Genomic DNA, 26932 nt, shown 5'->3' with positions numbered 1-26932 from the left:
GCGTACAACAAACGCATACAACAACGCATACAACAACGCAAACGAGATGGAACAAATGAGCAAAGGCGGTGCTCCCGAGACAATGAATGAGACGGACGGTGCAGGCGGCGCGGCGCGAACGATTCCGACAAAACAGAAACATGTTGCCAATGAGACAATCAAGTTCAAGTTCATTTATTAAGTTAACCCTGTGAGCCATTCAAGACAGACCAACAACACTATCGGAAGATTTTTTTTTTTATATTATTTTCGGCACCAAATCGTGGTGATCCAGTCACGGTGCCTGCCGATGACAGTTCAGACCCACGGACAGCGCTCGCAAATAGAGAGTGCAGTCAAACCCGAGCCCCACCCGTCTAGCCAGCCACACACTCACACTAGCCCTACTCGTCTAGCCAGCCACACACACTCACACGAGCCCTACTCGTCTAGCCAGCCACACACACTCACACGAGCCCTACTCGTCTAGCCAGCCACACACACTCACACGAGCCCTACCCATCTAGCCAACCAGATGCTAGCATTACCACTCGCCCAGAATTGTCCCTCGGTCCGCCTCTGCTGTCTCCTCTGCTGCCTCCCCGGCTATGCCCTGTTCACTCGTTGTGCAACGGCGTTGGCGGCGATCGCTCGAGTGGGCGCGGTACCGGGAAGAGCTTGAAGATCGGCAAGGGCTTGAGGCGCGGTCCGCCCCGCCACGCGGGCAGCAGCGGCACGTGGAGGTCGCGCAGGTACTGGGAGAACAGCACGATGAGAGCGATCGTCCTGGTGGGGGGAGCACGCACGGGGAATGAGGGGGGGCAGATAGAGAGATAAGACAACGGCCCAGTGGTGGCGTGTGAATTAAAGAGTGGGTTGGTAAGTGAGCGATCGAGTGAGTGAGCGATGAGCTGGGTTGGTGAGTGGATGAGTGACACGATACCCATCTGTGAAACACAGCGGCGCCTTCGTTCCTTTGCGACGATGATCGCTCTGCGCCGTCAACACGATAGCGCCAATACCACGTGTGCTACAATGCCACGTGTCGTGACGGGGTACTGCAAGATCCGACCGTGTCCGTCCAGTGCTCGCCGAGCTGAATTGGCTTCCGGTTGCTGAACGAATGCGTTGTAAGGTCGCACTCATTACACACAAAGTGCTTGCCACAAATGAACCACAATACCTCGCTGATCTCGTGAAGGAGCATAAACCATCACGCGAACTCCGGTCATCCTCGCAGCAGCTTTTGGCTCGCCGTGGAACAAAGACGGTCACTTTCAGATGCGCTTCTGCGGCTGTCTGGAACGCTCTTCTGATATTAGGAAGCCACTGGAGCAATGCACTTTTTTCTTTAGAAACATTTTTGTGTGTGTGTAGTTTGTTGTCCTTCCCCTGCACCTCTGATTAGCACGGTTGGCTACATACGGTGCGAAAGAAGTTGAACATAGAGACATAATCATCATCATTATTTATCAAGGTGGTCCACGTAGGCCGATTCACGGCCGTGTGAGTCGCGTGGGTAACTGGGGGCGCAGCTGGCGGGCGCCATGGTGGCGAGATGTTCACTACCTCGCCTAGTATACTGGAGGTTGTGGATTTTTCTCCGGGTCCTCCAGTTTTTCCCTCCACATTAAGAATCAACGTGCGTTTGGACTATTTGGCTGCTATTACTTTCCACATGATAAGCTATTTAGTTGAGCTATCACTCGTGGTCAAGTCGCTTCTGAAAGTGATCTACAAAACTCAGTGGTGCTTATCTGGTCAAATAAAAATAGTTGAATCGTAACACAACGACTACCGCACCCAACCTACGATCGCCAATTCGATTTGATCTTCCCGGTGCGGCAGTCGCGCAACTCGGTTTTCGCCTGCAACCGGCGAGTTGCTTACGAAAGTCTCAGCAACCGGTTGCGAGCAGGCGCCGTGACGGGCTCGACTCCCTCGCCGTGCGCGGGCGACGATCGTCCCGGCAATTCGTGGTCTGCGCCCCTCGCCCGGCTCGTCGCCCGTCGTGGCTGCGAGTGCGCGACCGGCCGCTACGATCTGCGATCCACCCCAACGCGACCGGCCGCTCGGACGCGGACAAAGGTCTGGTGTCATCACCAGACAGATTCTAAAAGTGAATTGATTTTTGTTTTAACCCAACGAAGCCCCCAAGAGGTGGAGCGCCGGTGCGATGGATCGCGGGCACTGCAGTTTGGTATTCATATTCTTAGTTTTTTTTGGTAAAGTCACGTAGGTAAAAAATTTAAATTAATATTTAACTTTTATTAATTTAAATATTTTTACCTACGTGACTTTACCGAAAAAACATAAGAATATGAATACCAAACGTAAAATATTAATTTTAAATTTTTTACCTACGTGACTTTACCGAAAAAACCTAAGCATATGAATCCTTGCAGTCACGAAAGCTTCGAATCTAGAACTGCAGTTTGGCTCCGCGGCTACGTCGGCGAACCTACCGCGACCTCCTCGCGACCCGATGACCCGCGCACTCACATGCAGGCCACGCCCCAGTGGTGGCCGGCGCTGGTAGCGGCCGAGCGCACGAGCGAGAGGCCGATGAGCGCCACGGTGGGCGCGATGGAGAGCGGCCCCACCAGGCGCAGCAGCCAGCCCATCGCGCCCGAGCAGCCCAGCAGCATTTGGAAGCACGAGGCCACCATGATGGCGCCCTGCAGCTGTAGGGGTGAGGCAGGTGAGAGGTGAGTGGATAGGGAGATTGAGGAGAGGGTGAGACAGGGCAGAGGGGGGAGAGGGGCAGAGTGAGCAATGGAGGGAGACAGGGGAGTAGAGGGTGGCAAGTCATGGTGAGGAGAGAGGGAGAGAGTGGGAGAGGGAATGATAGATTCGTGGGAAGGGAGAGAGTGATAGAGGTGAGTGGATGGCAGATGGTGAGGATGAGGAAAGAGGCAGAGCGATACACTTCCTATGATGATCTAGACGATCATGGTTAACGATCATGAGATGATTATGACGACGACGATGATGATGGCAACGATCATGAGATGATTATGACGACGACGATGATGATGATAACGATCATGAGATGATTATGACGACGACGATGATGATGGTAACGATCATGAGATGATTATGACGACGACGATGATGATGGTAACGATCATGAGATGATTATGACGACGACGATGATGATGGTAACGATCATGAGATGATTATGACGACGACGATGATGATGGTAACGATCATGAGATGATTATGACGACGACGATGATGATGGTAACGATCATGAGATGATTATGACGACGACGATGATGATGGTAACGATCATGAGATGATTATGACGACGACGATGAAGATGATGATGATGGTAACGATCATGAGAGGATTACAACGACGATGACGATCATGGCAACGGCCGTGAAACCACCACGACAGCGATCACGGCAGCGATGACGATCCGATCACGACGATGACGTTCACCAACCTCGCAGATTCGAGCCTGCCAGGAGATGGCGGTGGCGGACGCCGCCGTGTGGTTGAGTCCCGGGGGGGCCACCCCCCTCCACCCGGTGGGGGGCCGCCCCCCCCTCGGCCCCCGCCTCCTCGCAGCGCCACTCGGGCAGGGAGAGCAGCGCGACGCTGGGCACCAGGAACGTGAAGGTGCCACCCTGCACGATGGGCAGCCTGCACAAGGTGGGGGGGTGGGGGGCAGCGGAGGAGGGCATCACGCGACGTTAGCTGCCGATCGGCAACGTTTATAGACTTTTGCGAACGTTCAGCCAACGTTCAGTAACGTTCGCCAACGTTTGGCAACGATTACCAACGTTGAGCCAACGTTCCCCAACGTTCAGCAACGATTACCAACGTTCACCAACGTTGAGCTAACGTTCGCCAATGTTCACCAACGATTACTAACGTTCACCAACGTTGAGCTAACGTTCGCCAACATTCGCCAACGTTCACCAACGTTCACCAACGTTCACCAGCGTTCGCCAACGTTCAGCCAACGTTCACCAACGTTGAGCTAACGTTCGCCAACGTTGAGCATAACCGTTACCGCCAATGTTGAGCTAACGTTCACCAACGTTGAGCTAACGTTGAGCTAACGTTCCCCAACGTTCACCAGCGTTTCCCAACGTTCCCCAACATTGAGCTAACGCTCACCAACGTTCGCCGACCGCGGGCCAGACGATTTCCACAGAGGGACAAGCTGCCGTTCGTAGGTCCCCTGGGCAGGGCTCGGCAAGCTGCTGCCCCTCCGTTAGCGCACACCACACGCGGCTGCTCTTGGAGGGCCCTGCTTCACGACGTCCTTCATCGTGGTGAGGACAAAGCGGGCCTTCATGACGAACCCCCGCCTCGTGGTGACGACGAGACGGCGGTCCGTGATGAAGGCCCCGCTTCACGACGTCCTTCATCAAGGACCGCCGGCCTCGTGGTGACCACGACACGGCGGTCCGTGATGAAGGCCCCGCGTCACGACGTCCTTCATCACGGACCGCCGCCTCGTGGTGACCACGAGACGGCGGTCCGTGATGAAGGCCCCGCTTCACGACGTCCTTCATCAAGGACCGCCGCCTCGTGGTGACCACGAGACGGCGGTCCCGTGATGAAGGCCCGCTTCACGACGTCCTTCATCAAGGACCGCCGCCTCGTGGTGACCATGAGACGGCGGTCCGTGATGAAGGCCCCGCTTCACGACGTCCTTCATCAAGGACCGCCGCCTCGTGGTGACCACGAGACGGCGGTCCGTGATGAAGGCCCCGCTTCACGACGTCTTCATCAAGGACCGCCGCCTCGTGGTGACCACGAGACGGCGGTCCGTGATGAAGGCCCCGCGTCACGACGTCCTTCATCACGGACCGCCGACCCATGGTGACGACGAGACGGCGGTCCGTGATGAAGGCCCCGCGTCACGACGTCCTTCATCACGGACCGCCGACCCGTGGTGACGACGACACGGCGGTCCGTGATGAAGGCCCCGCGTCACGACGTCCTTCATCACGGATCGCCAACTCGTGGTGACGACGAGACGAGCGGTCCGGTGATGAAGGCCCCGCGTCACGACGTCCTTCATCAAGGACCGCCGCCTCGTGGTGACACGAGACGGCGGTCCGTGATGAAGGCCCCGCGTCACGACGTCCTTCATCACGGACCGCCGACCCGTGGTGACGACGACACGGCGGTCCGTGATGAAGGCCCCGCTTCACGACGTCCTTCATCACGGACCGCCGACCCGTGGTGACGACGACACGGCGGTCCGTGATGAAGGCCCCGCGTCACGACGTCCTTCATCACGGATCGCCAACTCGTGGTGACGACGAGACGGCGGTCCGTGATGAAGGCCCCGCGTCACGACGTCCTTCATCAAGGACCGCCGCCTCGTGGTGACCACGAGACGGCGGTCCGTGATGAAGGCCCCGCGTCACGACGTCCTTCATCACGGACCGCCGACCCGTGGTGACGACGACACGGCGGTCCGTGATGAAGGCCCCGCTTCACGACGTCCTTCATCACGGATCACCATCTCGTGGTGACGACGAGACGGCGGTCCGTGATGAAGGCCCCGCGTCACGACGTCCTTCATCAAGGACCGCCGCCTCGTGGTGACCACGAGACGGCGGTCCGTGATGAAGGCCCCGCGTCACGACGTCCTTCATCACGGACCGCCGACCCGTGGTGACGACGAGACGGCGGTCCGTGATGAAGGCCCCGCGTCACGACGTCCTTCATCACGGACCGCCGACCCGTGGTGACGACGACACGGCGGTCCGTGATGAAGGCCCCGCGTCACGACGTCCTTCCTCACGGATCGCCATCTCGTGGTGACGACGAGACGGCGGTCCGTGATGAAGGCCCCGCTTCACGACGTCCTTCATCACGGATCGCCATCTCGTGGTGACGACGAGACGGCGGTCCGTGATGAAGGCCCCGCTTCACGACGTCCTTCATCACGGATCGCCATCTCGTGGTGACGACGACACGGCGGTCCGTGATGAAGGCCCCGCTTCACGACGTCCTTCATCACGGACCGCCATCTCGTGGTGACCACGAGACGGCGGTCCGTGATGAAGGCCCCGCGTCACGACGTCCTTCATCACGGACCGCCGCCTCGTGGTGACCACGAGACGGCGGTCCGTGATGAAGGCCCCGCGTCACGACGTCCTTCATCAAGGACCGCCGCCTCGTGGTGACCACGAGACGGCGGTCCGTGATGAAGGCCCCGCTTCACGACGTCCTTCATCACGGACCGCCGTCTCGTCGTTACCACGACGCGTCGTCACCACGACGCATTGTGGCTCCTGAGATCGTGAGGGTCGTTTTATTTTTTTTTCCGAAATTCGATCTTTTAAAAAAATGGCTCTGCTTGTTATTTTGCTTTGCCCCCGGGCTAACAAACTGTGCTCGGAGACGTTTTGATACGTAATTTACGTAATTTATATTACGTATCAAAACGTCTTATTATTACAATAAAGATTTTTTTAATACTCCACAAATTAATCGTGGTTGTGCGATCGGTACCACCACCCCCCTCCCCACAACACCCCCAGATGTTACTGAATTGGCGCGCTGAAGAGGATATCACAGAACAACTTCTGAGATTCCTTAGAATATTTTACACACCGCACCAGGTACTCATTTGAGGCTGAGTCGACCTAGGGGTGGACCAGGACCGGTTCAAATCATCGTCACCGGTGTTGGCCATGAGCGCGAATCGAACTCGGGTCACCAGGTTCGTAGCGCAGCGCTCTAAACGCTACACTACCGCTCCCCCACACACATACACACATACACACACTGTTGACAATAATCCTACAGCTACAGATGATTCAACTCCCATGGCCATGTACCCCAGATCCCCCCCCATCATCACGTGGGGTCTTAATCTCCCCCCCCCCCCCCCCCCCCCCCCCGGCAATGGCTGAGACCCCTGCTGCACAGAGGAGCCATTCATGGGCCCCTAGGCATGGGATCAACAGGAGGGGGAGGGTTAGCATAGCCAAAGAGGTCCATAATGGCCGTGTCGTTTCAGGGTATGTAAAGAGGATATAATTATGGCCTGAGTACAAAGGTGGAGGAGACCCGGACACGGATCCTGCACCGCTGGGGCTCTTGGGGGCTCCAGTCCGAGTTTTAGCAGCCGCCCACACGATTACACGCTCGTTCACTGAGTTGGTGGCTCAGCCTTGTCATGGGTACCTTACATAGAGACTTATAGACATAGAGACCCATAGACATAGAGACCCATAGACATAGCAAGCCATAGACATAGAGACCCATAGACATAGAGACCCATAGACATAGAGACCCATAGGCATAGAGACCCATAGGCATAGAGACCCATAGGCATAGAGACCCATAGCCATAGAGACCCATAGGCATAGAGACCCATAGGCATAGAGACCCATAGGCATAGAGACCCATCGGCATAGAAACCTATAAGCAGAGAGACCCATAGGCATAGAAACCTATAGACATATAAACCTATAATCAGAGAGACCCATAGGCATAGAGACCCATAGGCATAGAAAGCTATAGGCATAGAAACCTATAGGCATAGAGAGCCATAGGCATAGAAACCTATAGACATAGAGACCCATAGGAATAGAAACCTATAGGCGTAAAAACCTATAGGTATAGAGACCCATAGGCATAGAAACCTATAGGCATAGAGAGCCATAGGCATATAAACCTATAGGCAGAGAGACCCATAGGCATAGAAACCTATAGGCATAAAAACATATAGGTATAGAGACCCATAGGAATAGAAACCTATAGGCATAGAGACCCAAAGGCATAGAAACCTATAGGCGTAAAAACCTATAGGTATAGAGACCCATAGGCATAGAAACCTATAGGCGTAAAAACCTATAGGTATAGAGACCCATAGGCATAGCGAGCCATAAGCTCGCATCGGGAGACCGGTAGACTTACATTGCGACTCATGGACTTATATAGAGACCCACAGAATTACAGAGAGACCCGTAGACTTACATTGACACCAATGTAGACTCACACTACCGGGAAAGCATCCCAAACTCGATTATAATTTGCGGGAATAAAAGTTAAAAATAAAAGTTACAAATATAAGCTAAAATCACGAGAATGACTGACTTGTGCGTGTCCTTCTGAATGCTGTGAAGTCAGGGACGTGACCTGACCTAGCCCGACACGCCCGATAATTTCTGGGGTGACGCTGGCGTTATTATTATTATTATTCACGATGGTGGCGTTGATTATGTCTCTGTGTACGGGCACTGCTGCAGGAACGCGTTAACCGCAGAAGCCCCGCGGTGGATTCGCGAATAACTCGGCCGCAGTCTCTCGTGACGCGGCCACGTGTGTGTCATCGGCCTTCCGCTACGCTTCTTCAATGTCATGGTCACGATCGCGGGCTGGGACCTCTCCGCTGCCTGATTGCGGACGAAGCCAGCTGTATTCCACCATGCTGTCGAGTCAAGTCCATTGATTTATTTTTGGGGCGGGCGCCCCTGGTGTGAATCGGCCACCCAAAGCGCCATCAACATCTGTCTGTGCACACACGTACCGACGGACGTAAAACAACGCCACCGTCCCTGCCCCGCGTGTGCAATTATTGCGGTGCACCATCTGCCGCCCAGCTTCTGAATCCACCTTGGGAGCGTCGCGTTCCATTACGCCACCATGTTCTCAGCAGGTGAGAACCTTCTAGCGGCCTTCGTGGCATCATCGGCAGCGCGTCATCCCGCCTGTTGACCGAGCGGATCGGTGGTTCAAGTCCTAACCCCGGAATGAGTTTTTTTTTATTCGGAGCCATACCCCCTGGCTCGCCAGGAGAGGGCAGTGCAGCACAGTGTGGACTCCCATCTGTTCCATCTGCACGGGAAACGGTGTTTGCCTCTCTGGCTTTCCTCTGGGTCGCTCTGGTTTCATCCTTCACGTAAAAACTCGTTATTATTTCGATGAAAACTACCGTCATATACACAGGACAGCAGAGCTTGGGATGGGGTGGGGCGGGAACAGGCGTGAGGATTTGGTGCCGGCTCATGGATAGAATTCGTGACTGAAGGAACCGACGTAGCCACGCCCCTCCTGCCCGCAACAGAGCGATGTCCTTGAGGCCCGCTGAGGCTTCCCGGCGTAAGCATAGGGCAGGGCCTGCGTGTCATTGTCCACGTTCCAAAGCAATAAAGAGTGGGGGGGGGCGGAGGAGGAGGACGCGAGACCGCAGCACCGGATTTGGCACCGCCATGGGGCACCGCTGCACGAGGAACCGCGTTTAGAGATGCGGTTGGAGCGCCGTCAAAGGGAGCGTGTGGGGTGCGGGGGAGAGACACGAGACGATCCCACCCCCTCGCTAGCTGACGCCCGGCACGGCATGGGGTGGATCGACCCGTACCATCTACTCATCACACGCATCCATCACTACCATCCACTCATCCATCACCACCATCCATCCATCACTACCATCCACTCATCCATCACCACCATCCATCCATCACGACCATCTACTCATCCCGCGTATCTATCACTACCATCCATTCATCCATCACCACCATCCATCCATCACTACCATCCACTCATCCATCACCACCATCTATCCATCACGACCATCCACTCATCCCGCGTATCTATCACTACCATCCATTCATCCCTCGCATCCATCACTACTATCCACTCATCCATCACCACCATCCATCCATCACTACCATCTACTCATCCATCACCACCATCCATCCATCACTACCATCCACTCATCCATCACCACCATCCATCCATCACTACCATCTACTCATCCCACGCATCCATCACGACCATCCATTCATCCCTCTCTTCCATCACGAACACCTGCTCATCCCTCTCATCTATCTATCCCTCTCATCCATCACAACCGTCCAATCAAACATCTCAAACGAGCGGTGACGGGGTGCTCGTTTTCCGTTTACATCCCTGCAGCCAGTGATTACAATTCGACATTCCTATGGCGGATCTTCTCCACAAGGTGGTGTCTATTCTTTCGACCCTGGTGGCAGGGATGATGGGTTGAGTCAACCCCTCCTCCACCAACCAGGACTCACGACCATCTGATTGCCGGCCACCATCACTCTGGTCCACCAGTCCATCACATCCATCGCATCCATCGCATCCATCATGTCCATCGCGTCCATCGCGTCCATCGCATCCATCGCCATAAACAAACGCCTCTCTCGAATCCACCACCGACCTTCGTCCCTCAAACCCACCTCTCACATCCACCTGTGCTTAGTTTGTCGTTCTGCCCCCGCACCTCCGATTAGCACGGTTGGCTACATACGCGCTAAAGAAAGTTTAACGCACGCACGTACATAACAAAGCGAATGTATTTCTCAACGTCTAATTTAAAATCATTGCAGTTTTACGTCATCAGTTTTTCTTCCGATTCAGTTCTGATGACGTACGTGTACATCATCGAAACGAAGCCAGAAAATTTTAATAAAATTACTTTACCAGTACCAAGGCTCCCACAAGGCCATGCGGGAGGGCGTGTGGCACAGTTTGGCGCCAGCTATGATAGAGTGTGGTTGCATCACTACAGTTCTCTGCGGTGAGTAAAAAGTCTTTAAAAAGGTATAAGCCAGGATCTATCCACGTCTCGATGAAGGCCTCCCCAAATCATCGCCATCTCTAACGGTCATACCATGTGAAACCGCATCTACCTTACCCTCACCTGACACCCACCTCATCTGACGCTCACCCCCGTACCTGACTCTCACCTGACCCTCACCCCCTAAACTGAATATCACCCTCTCACCCGACACCCACCCGCACCCACTCACCTGACCCCTGACCCCCTGACCTGACACCCACCTCCTAACTTGACCCTCAACCCCTCACCTGACCTTTACCCCCCCCCCGCACCGCCCTCGCCACCCCCCCCCCTCTCCTCACCTGATCCCGACGGTGGCCTGCAGCAGAGTGCACATCCCGGACACGAAGAGGATGGTGCTGACGAGGTGGCTGCGCACCTCGTCGCCCGGCTGCCCGGGCGGGACGCAGAGGAACCGCGACAGCAGCAGCGGGATGGCCACGAGGCCCCCCATGGCCGTCACGCAATGCTGCCCCCCGTCACGTGATGGCGGCGTGGGGAGGGGCGGGCGGGGGGGGCAGAGTCACAGTTAGGGGTTTGGTAGAATTTTGCCGGGCGGTGGCGATGGGGGTGGTAGTTGTGGCGGTGGTGACAATGGTGGCGGTGATGGCGGTGTTAGTAGTGGTGGTGGTGGCGGTGGTCACAATGGTGGCGGTGGTGGCGGTGGTGACGATGGTGGTGGTGGCGTTGGTAGCGGTGGTAGTGGTGGTGATGGTGGCAGCAGTGGTGATGGTAGTGGTGACAATGGTGGCGGTGATGGCGGTGGTAGTAGTGGTGGTGGCGGTGGTCACAATGGTGGCGGTGGTGGCGGTGGTGACGATGGTGGTGGTGACGTTGGTAGCGGTGGTAGTAGTGGTGGTGACGGTGATGGTGGCAGTGGTGGTGATGGTAGTGGTGACAATGGTGGCGGTTGTGTTGGTGATGGCGGTGGTGACGGTGGTGGTGGCAGTGACCATGGTGGTGGTGGCATTGGTAGCGGTGGTAGTGGTGGTCACGGTGATGGTGGCAGTGGTGGTGATGGTAGTGGTGACAATGGTGGCGGTGGCGGTGGTGTTGGTGATGGCGGTGGTGACGGTGGCGGTAGTGACGGTGATGGTGGTGACAGCGATGTTCGTGTCTACGCCGCTGCACGTGGCCGCCTGCAGTGACCTAGCGCTGTGGAGGCAGCAGCAAGGGTTGGCGGATCACACACAGCTGGTGTTGTGAAACTCCCTTCTTACCGCGGGTGCCTCGCTCTGCCAGAAGGCAGTACAGCAAATTTTGACTAATCTACATCTGGGTTAGAAATATTAAATAGCAGTGGATTTCAAACCCTGAATATTGAATGGTAAAATCTGAAGGCTAAATATTTGATAATAGCTTGGGTAGGGTTAGGGGTCAGGGTTCGAAGGTTATTGCCAGTGATAGGGGGTTCGGGTCAGGGTTAACATTGGTGCTAGATTTAGACTTGTGGGTTCCGGTTATTTGTGTAATTTTTGCTAATCGGCGGTGAACGTGCCCGAGGAGACGTCCGCAGCGGACATGGAGCCTGTGTGTAGGCCGAGGGTGGATCACTCCATCGTGTGCCCAGGAGAGATGGCGACAGCTTGGGGGTTGGGGGACCTTCATCCAGCAGTGGATTGATCATGGCTTTTGCTGCCGCCGCTGATGATGATATTTGGTGATAAGGGGTAGTGTTTAACCTTGAGGGAGGTTGGGCACTGGTGCCATGAGGAAGTGGATAAGGTGATGGTTGCAGTTATGATGAAGAAGGCTGGGCCATGAAGAGGTGGATGAGGTGATGGTTGTAGTTATGGTAAAGATGGCTGGGCCATGAAGAGGTGGATGAGGTGATGGTTGCAGTTATGATAAGATGGCTGGAGCCATGAGGATGTGGCTGGAACCATGAGGAGGTGGATGAGGAGGTGCTGCGTAGTCGCACCTGTAGGCCAAGGAGCACGCAGAGAGGCCATGGAGGCGAGTCCAGGATGGAGTAGGCGAGCCGTGGACGAGGGGGTGACCTGGGCGCAAAGACAAAGATCCCCCGTGTGTAATAATGTTCCAGGAGACTTGGACGCCGGGGTTGGAGGCACACGTATTTATTCAGTGTCGGGTACAGCACAACACTGGACATACAACACTGGAGGGGGTATCGGCCCCCTCACCCGTCTACTGGGAATACACCCTCTAGCTACGCCTAGCCTACCTCTTGGTCCTCCACTAACGGGCTAGGGGAGGCTAGCTAGCCCGACACTGGTAAGTCGGGCTCACGGTACCGGAGTCCCAGACCAGCTCTTACAAGCGCACCGGCTCTGGCTCTCGGGACCACGCCGCTGGCCGATCACTGTTCGGCCCCTGATAAGGGTAGCGATCCAGGGGAGTCCACGGCTCTATCTAGACGATCTTCTGTCTTCACTGGTTAGCTTCAACATCTCTCCTTGAGCCCTCCGGCTCATGGCTCATCCCCTTTTATATCAAACCCCCGCTGAGGGGTGGGGCCCCGGGGGATCCAGCTCCGAGTCAGCCCCCCAGGCTGCCCGAGAGCGGGACGTCGCTGGGAGCACCTTCCAGTTGCACCGACATAGCCACGCCCACTGTGTTCTTTCCCGTGTGATCCCATTGTATAACAGCCCCCTCCGTAACACCCCTACATCACCACCCCCCCCCCCCCCTGTACAGCTGGCAGCCGTCCCGGCTGCAACAAAACAACATTAAAGTGTATTTACCCCTTGAACCCGCGGTGCCTCACAATTTTTTTCAACAATAACGACAACAGAACAACAACAAGAACAACAACAGCAAGAAGAGAAAATAACCCGACGCACCCCCCCCCCCCCCCCCGAATAAATACAATTCCGTAAGAGCACCATATATACAATTAGCAGGAAAATACACCACACACACAACACACAGTGAACACAACATATATACAATCCCTCCGGGCATCACAAGTCTGCGCATTTTCGCGCACGTTCTTGCAGCAAGGCCCCGTCACAGGGGCAACCCCGGATGGCGGATTGTTGGGTGGCAACCGTCCGTGTCTGGTGAGTCACTTTCTGTTGCCGCGTGACCCTCGGCATCCCAGGAGGGGTTGGCGGGCGGGAGCCCGTCACTCCCGGTGCACCTGGGGGCGGGGACAGCCGGCAGCACGTTAGGTGAGAGCAGCGGAGGCGGACCTGGAGTCGGCGGACCCCCCACATGTTTGGCACGCGTGTGTGAAGTGGGAACTCGGACCGCAACGACACGGTTTCAATCTGGCGGGGGCACAAACCACCGCCGCTTCCCCCATTTGATACGTACACACTGAGGCCGCAAAACCTGAACCACCTCCACAGGACCCCGCCACGGCCGCACCAGTTTAGAGGAGGTTGCAAGTGGTACTTGGGACAGTGTAACCATGCCCTGTCACCTGGTTTCCACTGCAGCACGTTGCGCCCGACCCAGCCTGAGCCTCTCGTTAGCCTTCTGGCGGAGGTCGGAATTTTGCATAGCAGCCTCCCGTGCCTCTGTTAATTTAGCAATATTGAATTTCACATGCGCGGCCAATTTAGATTTACCCCGCGGCGTGGAGACCTGCAGCTGGGTCTGAACAGGCGGGTCAGGTTCGCGGCCGTACATCAAGAAGAAGGGGGAAAATCCCGTCGCCGCATGGGAAGCATTCTATATGCTGCCAACACCCCTTGAATTTGAAGGTCCCAATCGGTCTGTGAGTCCGAGACCTGTTGGGACAGCATTGACGTGATGGTTCGATGCAGACGCTCCACCATCCCGTCATGTTTGCGGATGATATGGGGAGGTACGAATTTTTTTCGTTCCCAGGAGCTCACAGACCTCTTGGAGAAGTTTACCAGAAAAATGTTTGCACTGGTCGGTCAGCAGCCACTCCGGAGCACCTTTGTCCAGGACGTATCCCTGGAAAAAGGCCTCCGCGGATGGCTGCTGCCGACTGGTTGGCAAGGGGCCATGCCATAGGCCAGCGCGGTAAATATTCCACCTCCGGTCAACAGGTATCTGTTGCCCCTGGGGGTAGCGGGGACTGGGCCCCAGAATATCAAGCGCGACAAGCTCGTTGACCCTGGAAACTCTGATGGATTGCAAAGGCGGATTAGACTCCGTGCTGGTGGTTTACGTTGCGCACACCGAGGACATGACCCCAACAGATCTCCGAATCCTTGTCCATGCCCGGCCAAAAAACTCCAGCTGGAGCATGGCGAGGGTCTTTTGAGTCCCCAGGTGGAGGAGGACGCTCATGCGCGGCCCACACAACCTTACCCCGCAAAACAGAAGGGACCACTAGCCGGTGTCGATGGGATCTCCCGTCCCAATGCATTAACAGACCCTGGACCATCTCCCATGAGTCGACATCACCCCTCTCCCGCCCAGCACTTCCGACGCGACGACGCAACGCGAGGAGGGAGGTGTCCTCCATCTGGAGGCGCCCCCATTCAGCAACAGGCAACCCCAGCAAGGAATCTTTTCCCTGTTGTGCAATCGAACCCGTCATCGACGTTGCGTCAGCGGTGGCCGCCAGGACCGGAACGGACATGTCACTCGGAGGCCTGCAACGCCCCGACCCCAGGAGACATGCGCATTCGGAGGTGGTTGGCAGCCGTGACAGAGCGTCCGCATTGGTGTGGCGAACGCCCTTACGGTACGTAGTTTCGAAATCGAAGTCCTGGAGAATCTCCAACCATCGAGACAATTGTCCCGATGGTTGTTGAACTCGCAGGGCGTACTGTAGTGCCGCATGATCTGTGCGGACGGTGAAATGCCGACCGTACAGATATGGGCGATACTGTTGGATAAAGTTAATTACCACAGTTCCCGACGGGTGACACAATATCTTTGCTCCGCTGGAGACAACACCCGACTACTGTACGCTACTACCCGTTCCACGCCATCAACCACCTGCGAAAGCACGCCCCCAATTCCCGTGTTGCTCGCGTCCGTGTCGAGCAAAAGGGTTTGGAAAAATCAGGGTAAACCAAAGGAGGAGCCTTTACCAGAGCGTCCCGGAGGGATCGGAAAGCAGCCTCCTCCTCCTGTCCCCAGTGAAACCGGACCCCCTTCGATGTCAAAGCATGTAAGGGCTTTGCAATCGTTGCACAATCCGCGACAAAACCGTCGGTAATACGACGCGAATCCAACAAAACTCCTGACCTCTCCCACAGAGGTGGGAGTTGGCCAGGAGCTGACACACTGCGTTTGGCGGGATCGGTAGCAATACCTGAGCGTCCGACGATATGTCCCAAATAACGCACAGATTCGCGTAACAAATGACACTTCTGGGGTTTAAATTTCAAATTATCAGCCGCATTTTGAGGAAAACCGCCCGCAAACTCTGGAGATGTTCGTCGATTGTTTTGCTAAAGATGATAACGTCATCCAATAAATCAAGCACGAGTCCCATTGGTAACCCAGCAAGACCAATTCCATCAATCGCTGGAAAGTTTGCCGGCGCTGAGTGGAGTCCCATCGGCAAACCGGTTGAATTGGAACAAGGCCGTGCGGTGTACAGAATGCAGTTTTGGGTTTCGAATCATCGTCCAAGGAAGCTGCCAGAATCCCGAAAGCAAATCCAATGTGGAGAAGAATCGCGCTCCCCGCCAAGGCGTCAAGCGATTCGTCATCCGTGGCGCGGGTGTATGCGTCGGCAACAGAAATTTTGTTGAGGCGACGAAAATCGACGCAAAACCGCAATGAGCCGTCATGATTTTTTACTAAGACATCGGCGCTCCCCAGGGCTGGTCGAAGGAGAATGATGTCGGCCGCAAACATGTCATCAACGGCCGATTTGACATGGTCCTTTTCGGCGGGACTTAACCGAAAAGGATTCTGGCATATTGGCGCGCTGTCACCCGTATCAATATGGTGACTGCAGCAGATGAGTACAGCCCAGATCGTATTGTTCCGACTGAAAACGTCGGAAAATTCATGCAGCAGTGTTTTAAGCTTTTGACGCTGTAAGTCTGACAGGTCCGTCGATCTCCCGCACAAAGCGCCTCGAGCCACCCCTCATCACTGTCCGCATGTGGTCGCGGCAGAGGGGCAGCGCTCACGTGATTTACGACGGGCTCCTCACAGAGCACCGATGTTGCATGCGCAAGCAAGGCCCCCTGTGGAACCACCACCGTCCGCGATCCCACATGAGGACCCGCAATGACAGGGTCCCCGTCCCCCTTTAACGATGGTCTGGGCCGGAATTAAGTGAGGTCCGCTAACCCCGACCCTAGACGGTCCCAGCAGAACCCCCTGGTCCCCAATCCCCTTAGCGAAAGGCCGATGTAGTTTTAAGAGGCACCACCATCTGGGCCCCCGGCGGTACGCGTACCGTTCTATCGACGAGCGCCGGGTACCGGTCGCGAACGCCGTCCGACCCGCAGAGGGAGACGGCAGAAATGACATACATTGGCCCGACGGGAGCTCAATACAGCCCTGGTCGACTAAGATACGGATCGGCATTTTGGCCAGGAAGTCCGTCCCCAGCAGGCACGGAACCGCCAGCGGGAGGAGGAGACAAAAATTGGGCCAGAAAATTGATATCCCCGATACAAATTTGCACTCGAATTTGTCCAATGATGCAAAGGTGAGCCCCCGTTAGCAGCATAGAACGGAACATCAAACGGGCAGCAAAGGACGGCTCTGAACAGGAAGAATGTTGTAAATTAATTCCGAAATAATGGTCGCCGATGCTCCCGTATCGACCAGATGCGCGCCTCAACCCATCAATGTGCCCCACAACGACTGACGACCCCGACGACGCGGGCCACAACGCGATGGGCCAACACAGACCACTGGCTGGGTTGGATATTAGTCCCCACAGTGGTACGTGTTGGCGCGACGGTGGTGCAATTTTCAGACCCGAGTTCGTTGCGGTGCGTGAGTGTGTGATGGGTGTGTGTATAGGCCAACCATGTGGGTGCCGCGACTCGCCGGGTTATGTTGTTGGAGCTTGGGAGAGAGGCGCGGCGTCCTGTCGAGGGCGTCGCCCCGCGCTGCCGAGAGACCGGCATCCCGAGGCCACATGACCCCGTGAGGGCCGCAATTGTAGCAGCGCGGGAGCGCTCCCGATGACTTTGGCTGGTCCGAGGGCGGCTCGGTCCGTCCCGAGCCGGCCGTACTCCCGCTCTCCACTCCAGCTGACGGGTCGACGGCGCAAATTTCCTCCGCCGGGAGGGTGGCTGCAGCCACGGCACGGCCGGATCGCTGCCTTGCTGGCCTTTCGTCGCTGCGAGAGTAAGTTGGCGTGGAGGTGTCGTGCGGCCCGGAGGGAAGACATCTCAGCGTCGTCCTGCGCCACGACGACAATGTCCAATTCGTCAGCCAGCAAGAGGATCTTCTCCGTCACCATGGCATCCACTCCTTCGTCATCCATTCGCGGGAAAGCCATTCTTGCCAGTGCCAGGAGAGCTGTGCGATACGCCAGGGGCGACTCCTTGGCACCCCGCTGACGATCGTAGAATAGCTGTCTGCAGTCAGAAGGTGGTCCGTAGACTGCAGCCAGCAGCTTGAAGCGCCATCGGCAGCGTGGCGCGCTTGGCTTTCGGCGCCGAGGTGAGAGTGGCGAGGGCATCGCTGTCGAGCATCGCCGGCAGCGCGCGGAGAGCCTCGGTATCTGTCCCACTGCGCCATCTCCTGGTGTGCGAGGAAGCGCCGCTGAAAGCCGCCCCAGTCACCATCTTCGCCCACGAACTCCTTGAGGGGAGGTAAACGTTGGTTGCAAACGCAGCGGCCGCAGTCGAAGGTCGCCCCCCGTTGCTCCCATCACTCGGCTCGGCTTCGGCGTGAACGACGAGTGGCATCGCCGGTCGCACCACTGGTGACGCCTGGCCGCTCCTGATGACGTAGCAGCCACTGTACGCCCGACGTCGGACGCGAGGCTCAGCCCGGCCACACCCTCAGCAGTCGCTGCTGCGATGGCGGGAAATTCAAAATCCGGCTCCGTGAAAGTGGCGGGAACCCGTGCTGCCCGTCGCCTGTCATCGCTCCGTGGCGGTCCACCAGCCCCCAGCCGCGTAATTTGGTCAAGCGTGGCAGCAGCAGCGTAAAGTAGCTCCGCCAGTCTCGCGTGAGCCTGCCGCAGTCCATCTGCTGACGGCTCCCCTCCATCCAGACGCTGCGGTGTGGATGGACCCGGCCCCGGCTGCTCGGCGTCGCCTTCAGCCATCTCGGGCTCAACTTCGACAGCGGTGTCCTCCGCCCCCGGTTCCCTGGCACGAGCCGTCCCGCGTGTCCATGTTCGTAGCAGATCACTTCTAATACCAGATGTAATAATGTTCCAGGAGACTTGGACGCCGGGGTTGGAGGCACACGTATTTATTCCGTGTCGGGTACAGCACAACACTGGACATACAACACTGGAGGGGGTATCGGCCCCCTCACCCGTCTAACTGGGAATACACCCTCTAGCTACGCCTAGCCTACCTCTTGGTCCTCCACTAACGGGCTAGGGGAGGCTAGCTAGCCCGACACTGGTAAGTCGGGCTCACGGTACCCGGAGTCCCAGACCAGCTCTTACAAGAGCACCGGCTCTGGCTCTCGGGACCACGCCGCTGGCTCGATCCTGTCCGGCCCTGATAAGGGCGGCGATCCAGGGGAGTCCACGGCTCTATCTAGACGATCTTCTGTCTTCACTGGTTAGCTTCAACATCTCTCCTTGAGCCCTCCAGCTCATCCCCTTTTATACCAAAACCCCCGCTGAGGGGTGGGGCCCCGGGGGATCCCAGCTCCGAGTCAGCCCCCCAGGCTGCCCGATGCGGACGTCGCTGGGAGCACCTTCCCGTGCACCGACATAGCCACGCCCACTGTGTTTCTTTCCCGTGTGATCCCATTGTATAACAGCCCCTCCGTAAACCCCTACACGTGTAGCCTGTGACAGACTGTTGGGGCAAGTGCTGTTAGCGAGCACCTATAAAGGCCGGCACGGCACACGAGGGGGTGGGTGGCCAACACCACGCCCGGTCGCCTTTGTCTCCCAGTGGCGATGTTTACACACCGCACCAGGTACTCGTTTGAGGCTGAGTCGACCTACGGGAGGAGGCCCAGGACCGGTTGAGATAATCGTCGGGTGTTAGCCGCGAGTGAGAATCTCACTGTGCCACCACACGGTTACAACAACAGCCGGCGCTGTTCGCCATTAAGCGGTGGTGACGTTACCACGGCGCCGGTACCAGGCTAGGTGCACTTTGACGCCACGTGAGGTGTCTAAGATTCGCTGGCAGGAGGGTCACGGGACAGGCCCAGGTGCCGTAGGTTGGCTGACTGGCAGATGCACCAGCCGTGTACTCTACTGTGCCAAATCGCTGCGTTTTAGCCACCCGGCGCTCCGCTCGTTGTTGTGAGCGTCGCTCCTCCACCCTCCGTTGTTGCTGGAGGGCGACTGCCTCTAACTGCCCAGTAGCAGCGTCCTTCACGAGCCTCCTCCACAGAGGCCGATCTTGACACCGCTGGTACCAGTCATCGGCAAGTCCACTCAGCTCCACATCCTCCTGTACCACATCACTCCATCTCTTCTCTAGCCCGTGCCGCGCCCGTTAAGCTCCCCTCTATCCGGCCAAACAGAAGCTGCTTGGGTATGCGATGGCTGGGTCATGTAGCCCGCATTCCCAGCCACGAAGGTACAAGCACAAGTATATATACACAGGCAAGGCCGTAGCCATGGAGTCAACATTAGGGAGGACCAAATCTTCCAGGGTGTCTGGGGGTCCCAACCCAGAAAAATATCTACATTTGAAAACTAATTTCCTGCCTAAAATATTAAAAAAATTCACTAATACATGGGATGGACTTTTTATTTATGTTTTCCAATAATGTCTAATAGTGTATTGTATTACATTGTTCTGCTTTTACTTTTTTTTACCATTTCTTGTTTCATTGTATGTAATGGCAGAGATTAGGGATTAATAAATTACAACCATAACCACAATCATATGAACAGAAATCTATGCTTTGATTATATGAAGACAAGTCCTGATATTGTGGCCAAGATTTAGAAAATTGTTTTTATTTTTTATTTACATAACATAGCAATTTTAAATAATCGTGATTGGTGTTGGTGGCCGTGAACGGGAATCGAACTCGGGACGCCGCCTTCGTAGCGCAGTCCCCGCTAACAACCGCTGCACCACCGCTCCTCTCACGATGGTCACACAGGCACACACAAAGATAAATATCCCTCGTATAGCCTTAACAGACTGTAGGGGCAAGTGCTGTTAGCGAGCACCTATGAAGGCCGGCACGGCACACAAGGAGGTGTGGCCAGCACCACGCCCGGCCGCCTTTGTCTCCGAAGTGGCGAAGTGGCGATGAGCGGAAATCGGTGGCCAGGTTCGTAGCGCAGCGCGCTAACCGCTACACTACCGCTCCCCACTTCACGCGCGAACCGATACACACACACAAGTATACACACAGATGCACAGCGCAGCACAGTTGCCAATACATTTGCACGGCTAAATCTATGATCCTAGGGCCCTGGTTCATGGTTCCAGGTCCCTGGTCTCAGGTCTCTGGTTCCGGGTCCCAGATCCGTGGTTTCAGATCCCTGGTCCCAGGTCCCTGGTTCCTGATCTCAGGTCCCTGGTCCCAGGTTCCTGGTCTCAGATCCCTGGTCTCAGATCCCTGGTCCCAGGTTCTTGGTCTCAGATCCCTGGTCTCAGATCCCTGGTTCCTGATCTCAGGTTCCTGGTCCCAGGTGTCAAGTTCCTGGTCCCAGGCTCCTGGTCCCAGATGCCAGGTTCCTGATCCCAGGTACGAGGGAGGGCTGCTGACGGAGGGAAGCTTTAGCAGGGTGGGCGGTCTCCGACTCTTCCTGGGACACCCGGCATCGTGTCTCCGCGTGTCTCGGCGTGTCTCCGCGTGTTGCACGTGTCTCTCTGTCTCAGCGTCTCGTTGAGTCTCTGTGTGTCTCTCGCCGTGTCTCTGCGTGAACTCCGCGTGTCTGCACGTGTCTCTCTGTCTCAGCGTCTCGTTGAGTCTCTGTGTGTCTCCCGCCGTGTCTCTGCGTGAACTCCCCGTGTCTGCGCGTGTCTCTCTGTCTCAGCGTCTCGTTCAGTCTCTGTGTGCCCTCCCGCCGTGTCTCTGCGTGAACTCCCGTGTCTGCGCGTGTCTCTCTGTCTCAGCGTCTCGTTCAGTCTCTGTGTGTCCCTCCCGCCGTGTCTCTGCGTGAACTCCGCGTGTCTGCACGTGTCTCTCTGTCTCAGCGTCTCGTTGAGTCTATGTGTGTCCCTCCCGCCGTGTCTCTGCGTGAACTCCTTTTTCTCTGTCTCAGCGTCTCGTTGAGTCTCTGTGTGTCCCTCCCGCCGTGTCTCTGTGTGAACTCCCCGTCTCTGCGCCTGTCTCAGTGTGTCTCACTGTCTCTTGGCGTGTCTGCCCGTGGTCATTTCAGCGTGGCTGATTGTGTGTCTCTCTCTGCCTCTGTGAGTCTCAATATGTCTCAGTGTGTCTCCGCGTGTCTGTCTGCTTGGGTCTCTTACGTATCACTCTATGTGTGCCATTGTTTTATGTCTCCTTTCTGTAGATATCTCGATATGTCTACGTCTGGCCGTCTGCCTGTGTCTCTGTACGTGTCAGTATCCAGAACTTTTTTGCGACTCCTTGTCTTCGTGTCCTGTCCCTACGTGTGTCTGTCCCTACGTGTCTAAATGTGTATAAGCGGGGATGTCTCGGTGGTGTCTCCCGTGCGTCTGTGTCTCGGCTTGTACCTGTCTCAGTATGTCTCTCTTTTGTGAGCGTGTCCAAGCGTCTCTCGGTGTGTCTGTGCTCCGTGAGCCCCGTTTGAATCTCCACGTGTCTGTCCTCGTTGAGTCTCTAGGGGTCTCAAGTCTCCGCGTGTCTTCACCTGTGAGTCCTCTGCGTGATCCACGTGTCCCTCTCGTCGTGTCTCCACGTGTCCCTCTCGTACGTGTCTCCAAGTGTCTTGTCTCGTCAAGTCTCCGCGTGTCTCCACGTGTCCCTCTGTCGTGTCTCCACGTGTCCCTCTCGTCGTGTCTCCGCGTGTCTCCACGTGTTCCTCCTCGTTGAGTCTCCACGTGTCCCTCTCGTCGTGTCTCTAGTGTCTGTCTCGTTGAGTCTCTGCGTGCTTCCACGTGTCCCTCTCGTCGTGTCTCCACGTGTCTGTCTCGTCAAGTCGCCGCGTGTCTCCACGTGTCCCTCTTGGTCGTGTCTCCACGTGTCCCTCTCGTCGTGTCCTCTAAGTGTCTGTCTCGTTGAGTCTGCGCGTGTCTCCACGTGTCCCTCTCGTCGTGTCTCCACGTGTCGTCTCGTTTGAGTCTGCGCGTGTCTCACGTGTCCCTCTCGTCGTGTCTCCACGTGTCTGTCTCGTCAGGTCTCCGCGTGTCGCCGTGTGACTCGTTGTGTCTCCGTGTGTCTCCCTCTGTCTCGTGGGAGCGAGCGCGTGACCCCCTGTGAAGGGGGGGGGTGGTGGTGGTGAGGGGGGGGGGTACTTTGATGGCAACTCACATAAAATAGTTATGAATGAACAATATTAAATAAATAAAACAGCAGTGAGACAATGTGAAGGGACTGCGATGGCAGTACTGTAGTGCACAAGTGTAGTGAGTCCAACGGATCGATCTTTGTGTTTGTGTCTTTCAAATTTCACACTTAACTTCTAATTTAGCAATTTTTGGAATATCGTAATCAACCAGGCTATGCGTTAATTGTGTGTAATTGTGTGCATTGTCTTTGAGTTGTGCGCCTTTTGGCGTCATCTGGTCCAACCCATGTGAGACTAGGCTCTAAAGAAAGCTGTCTCGGGTGTGGACCAATCAACTTCAATGACAGTACACATTATCAGAGTTATGTTTTTTGTTTGCATTATGACTGCAGGTATTGTGGTCTATGCAAACATGACTCCTTGTAAAAAAGGTGTTAGTTTTGTTGCCAGATAGAAGGGTAAAAAACCAATTATCATATATTTTACTGGCAAGTGAGGTTCCAATGGTGAGGACCGATGTGTTATGCTGCAGGTGTAGCCCCAGTACATCGCAAATGACTCGATTTGGATCACACAGCAGCAGCAGCAGCAATCATCGCCACTCTCCTGGCAGACTGATGCCCCAGGCCTTGTGCAAATAAAGACTCAGCCTGGTGTCTCTTTGAGATCTCACAATTTTTTCGTTGAAACAAATAAACTTGAAACACGAGAAGATGACATGAAAACTCATTTATTTTTAACTGCTTTGGAGTTGTGTTTAGTTTGTTGTCCTTCTCCCGCACCTGCAATTATCACGGTTGACTACGTACGGTGCAAAGAAGTTCAACATACACGTGGATGAAAATACATACATTTACAGAGATATTGGTACATGTACACTTACATACATGGCGGGTGGAGTGGTGGCGCAGTGGTTAGCGCACTGCCCTATAAAGCCTGACTTCGATTCGTGGTCACGGCTAACATCAGTGGCGATTGACATCTGAACCGGCGGCTCTGGGCTGTTCACCAATCTGCACATGACCAGCGTGGTGAAGTATGGTCCAAAAAGCTCCCATGACCGGCACAGTGTCGGTAGGCCCTTCATCAGCAGTTGATTGAACAAAAGGATGCAAATATCTAAGTACCGGTACTGATCGTAGTGCTTGAGTTTAAAGAAGAGTTTCGATTTAAAGCTTCGTGACTGCAGAGATTCATCTTCGGTTCTTTCGGTAAAGTCACGTAGAAGGGAAGTAATAAAATAATAAAAATAAAAAAATAAATAATTCCACGACGTTTCGGCCACAACGCAAGCAGCCGTCCTCAGGTGAAGACCATGTCTGTCGAGGCGACAGCGTCCTCAGGTGAAGACCAGGTCTGTCGAGGCGACAGCGTCTGCCTCGACAGACCTGGGTTTCACCTGAGGACGGCTGCTTGCGTTGTGGCCGAAACGTCGTGAGAATTATTTATTATGTTTTATTTTTATATTTTATTGCTTCCCTTCTACGTGACTTTACCGAAAGAACCAAGAAGATGAAAGTTAAAGAAGAGATTTACAGATGCTTGCCACCAGACGGCAGCATCCCAGCGAAGATGGAACGCTGGTCTAATGGTGGCACGAGTGGTTGTGAACGTGGGACGAACGTTCCTCGTTGACTGGGAGAGATTTACCTCTTTTGCATGAAGGCCTACCCACCAGAGGTCGCAAACGGGTTTTGATTCCTTACCCGTACCCGGTCGCACCAGGGTTGCAAACGGGTACCCGTACCTGGCCGTACCCTACCGTACCCTACCCGTACCCGGCCGGGTAGGGTACTGGTATCGGGTACCTGATTGCGACCTCTGGGATGAAGCCATGTTGCAGGCGCGGGGGGTTGATTCTAGGAACTTGAATTGTGAGAAGAGACAAGACGTTGGGAAATGAGTGACAAACGGTGACTCACCAGTGACTCACGGTCTACCCGTACCCAGCCGCGCCAGGGTCGCAAATGGGTACCCGTACCCGGCCGGGTACGGGTAGCCGGGTATCGGGTAGGGTACGGGTATCGGGTACCCGGTTGCGACCTCTGCTACCGTGTCGGTTAGGTCGTGGAGGGTTGCGGGACCATTCTTCACCATTCTGGTCTAATGTGGATTTCTGAAGGAGGTGGGTTCCCCAGGACCAGTTCAGATACCGCTATAGGCTGGCGTGAATGAGTGTCAGATTTGAATGGCGTTCTAGAAGGGCTAGAAGGATGAGATTTGGCACAACTATAGGCATAGGAAGGTTTGTGTCTGGAGGGTTTGAAGAGTGCCGAGGCACTGCATAACCTCTGCATATTATGAGACCTCCTTTGCCATTAGCAAGATATAGCAATAGGTTTTTACCCTTTATCTGGCACCAAAACTGACACCTTTATACAAGGGATCATGTTTGCAATAACCACAACACAAGCAGTCAAAATGAAAACAAAAAGAAACAACTGATAATGATATGCACTGCCCTTTAAATTGATGGGTCCACACCCGAGACAGCTTTTCTAGAGCCTAGTCTTCACTGGGTATAATGTTCGGTTGCTCGGTCAATGGCCAGGATAACGGCGGCGTGGGTATTCCGCAAAATATGGAGACTGTGAGGGCGGGCACAAGCCGGCGTGAGTAGGGTAAACGTTGAGTTGATAAGGGCACCACGGGGTGACAGCCCCCCCCACCCAGCCACCAAACTCCCACCCACACCACCCAGCCCCTCCACATCACCCCTCCCACCCAGCCCCACCCTCTCCCACCCAGCCCCCCCACACCCACCCAGCCCTCCCCTCCCACCCCCCTCCCCACCCAGCCCCTCCCCACCCTCCCCACTCAGCCCACCCTCCCAACCCAGCCCCTCCCCACCCTCCCCTCCCCACCCCCCTCCCCACCCTCCCCACCCAGCCCCTCCCCACCCTCCCTCTCCACCCAGCCCCACCCCTCCCATTTTGGATGCACGACGGACGGAGCCGACGGACACAATAATCCCCTGTGGGCTGGTAGAACCAGGAGGTTTCTACCAGTATTACAGACCAATTCAGACCTCACTGGTAAGGGGACGTCCATAAATGACGTCACGCACCTGGGGGGGGGGGGGTCAGACATTTGTGACGATGTGTGACGAGGGGGGGGGGGTGAGAAATGTGACGTCACATCAAAATGCGCAACTTTAAATAAATATAGACAACACGTTCTACTTAAATTTACTTTTTAATAAATGGTTTCTCCTACAACATCACAGTGCAGCGCCACGTTAAAAACGCACTACAATGATAATAGTTTAAAGCGATTTGAAGCATGTTTTATTTTTTTGGGGGGGGGGGGCAGAGCTTTGTGACGTCATATTTGAGGGGGGGTCTGACTTTTTGTGACGCCGTGTGACGAAGGGGGGGGGGGGTTCCAAAATCGTCCAAAATCGCGTGACGTCATTTTTGGACGGCCCCTAACCCAGTAAGTACCCTTATGAATCTCAAAGTTAATCCTACAAAGCCCCATCGCAAGGGAGAGACACAAACACATACACACAATTGTTTTGCCCGAATTGAAACGGCTATACGCCGTATGGACCTGAAAACGCAATTTCCCTGTACCAGAATACAGGGTACAACGTATGGGTTGACAGGTATGCGACTACACTACTAACCACCACACTGCAATATACTACACTATACACTACACTACTATATACTACACTACACTACTATATACTACACTACACTACTATATACTACACTATACACTACACTACTATATACTACACTATACACTACACTACTATATACTACACTATACACTACACTACTATATACTACACTATACACTACACTACTATATACTACACTATACACTACACTACTATATACTACACTATACACTACACTACTATACACTACACTATACACTACACTACTATATACTACACTATACACTACTATCCACCAGAGGTGTGGACTCGAGTCATGTGACTTGGACTCGAGTCAGAC

The 26932-nt window shown here is 55.2% G+C and overlaps 1 protein-coding gene across 1 annotated transcript; it reads right to left on the bottom strand.

Moving 5' to 3' along the window:
- Positions 1-647: 647 nt before the first annotated feature.
- LOC133339939 (solute carrier family 23 member 1-like) lies at positions 648-11006 on the bottom strand (the record flags this gene model as incomplete). Its single annotated transcript, XM_061548050.1, has 5 exons — positions 10855-11006; positions 3562-3630; positions 3431-3506; positions 2482-2663; positions 648-765 (listed from the first exon to the last, which is right to left on the bottom strand). Coding segments are annotated over exons 1-5 (597 nt in total), but the record flags the coding sequence as incomplete, so codon positions are not given.
- Between the last annotated feature and the right edge of the window lie 15926 nt (positions 11007-26932).

The sequence above is a fragment of the Lethenteron reissneri genome, unplaced genomic scaffold (genome assembly GCF_015708825.2).
Source record: "Lethenteron reissneri isolate LAM-NWPU_2019-01 unplaced genomic scaffold, ASM1570882v1 scaffold_577, whole genome shotgun sequence".
Lineage (NCBI taxonomy): Eukaryota > Metazoa > Chordata > Hyperoartia > Petromyzontiformes > Petromyzontidae > Lethenteron > Lethenteron reissneri.
Note: the sequence above shows the minus strand (reverse complement) of the source record. Positions and strands in the feature narration are given on the sequence as shown.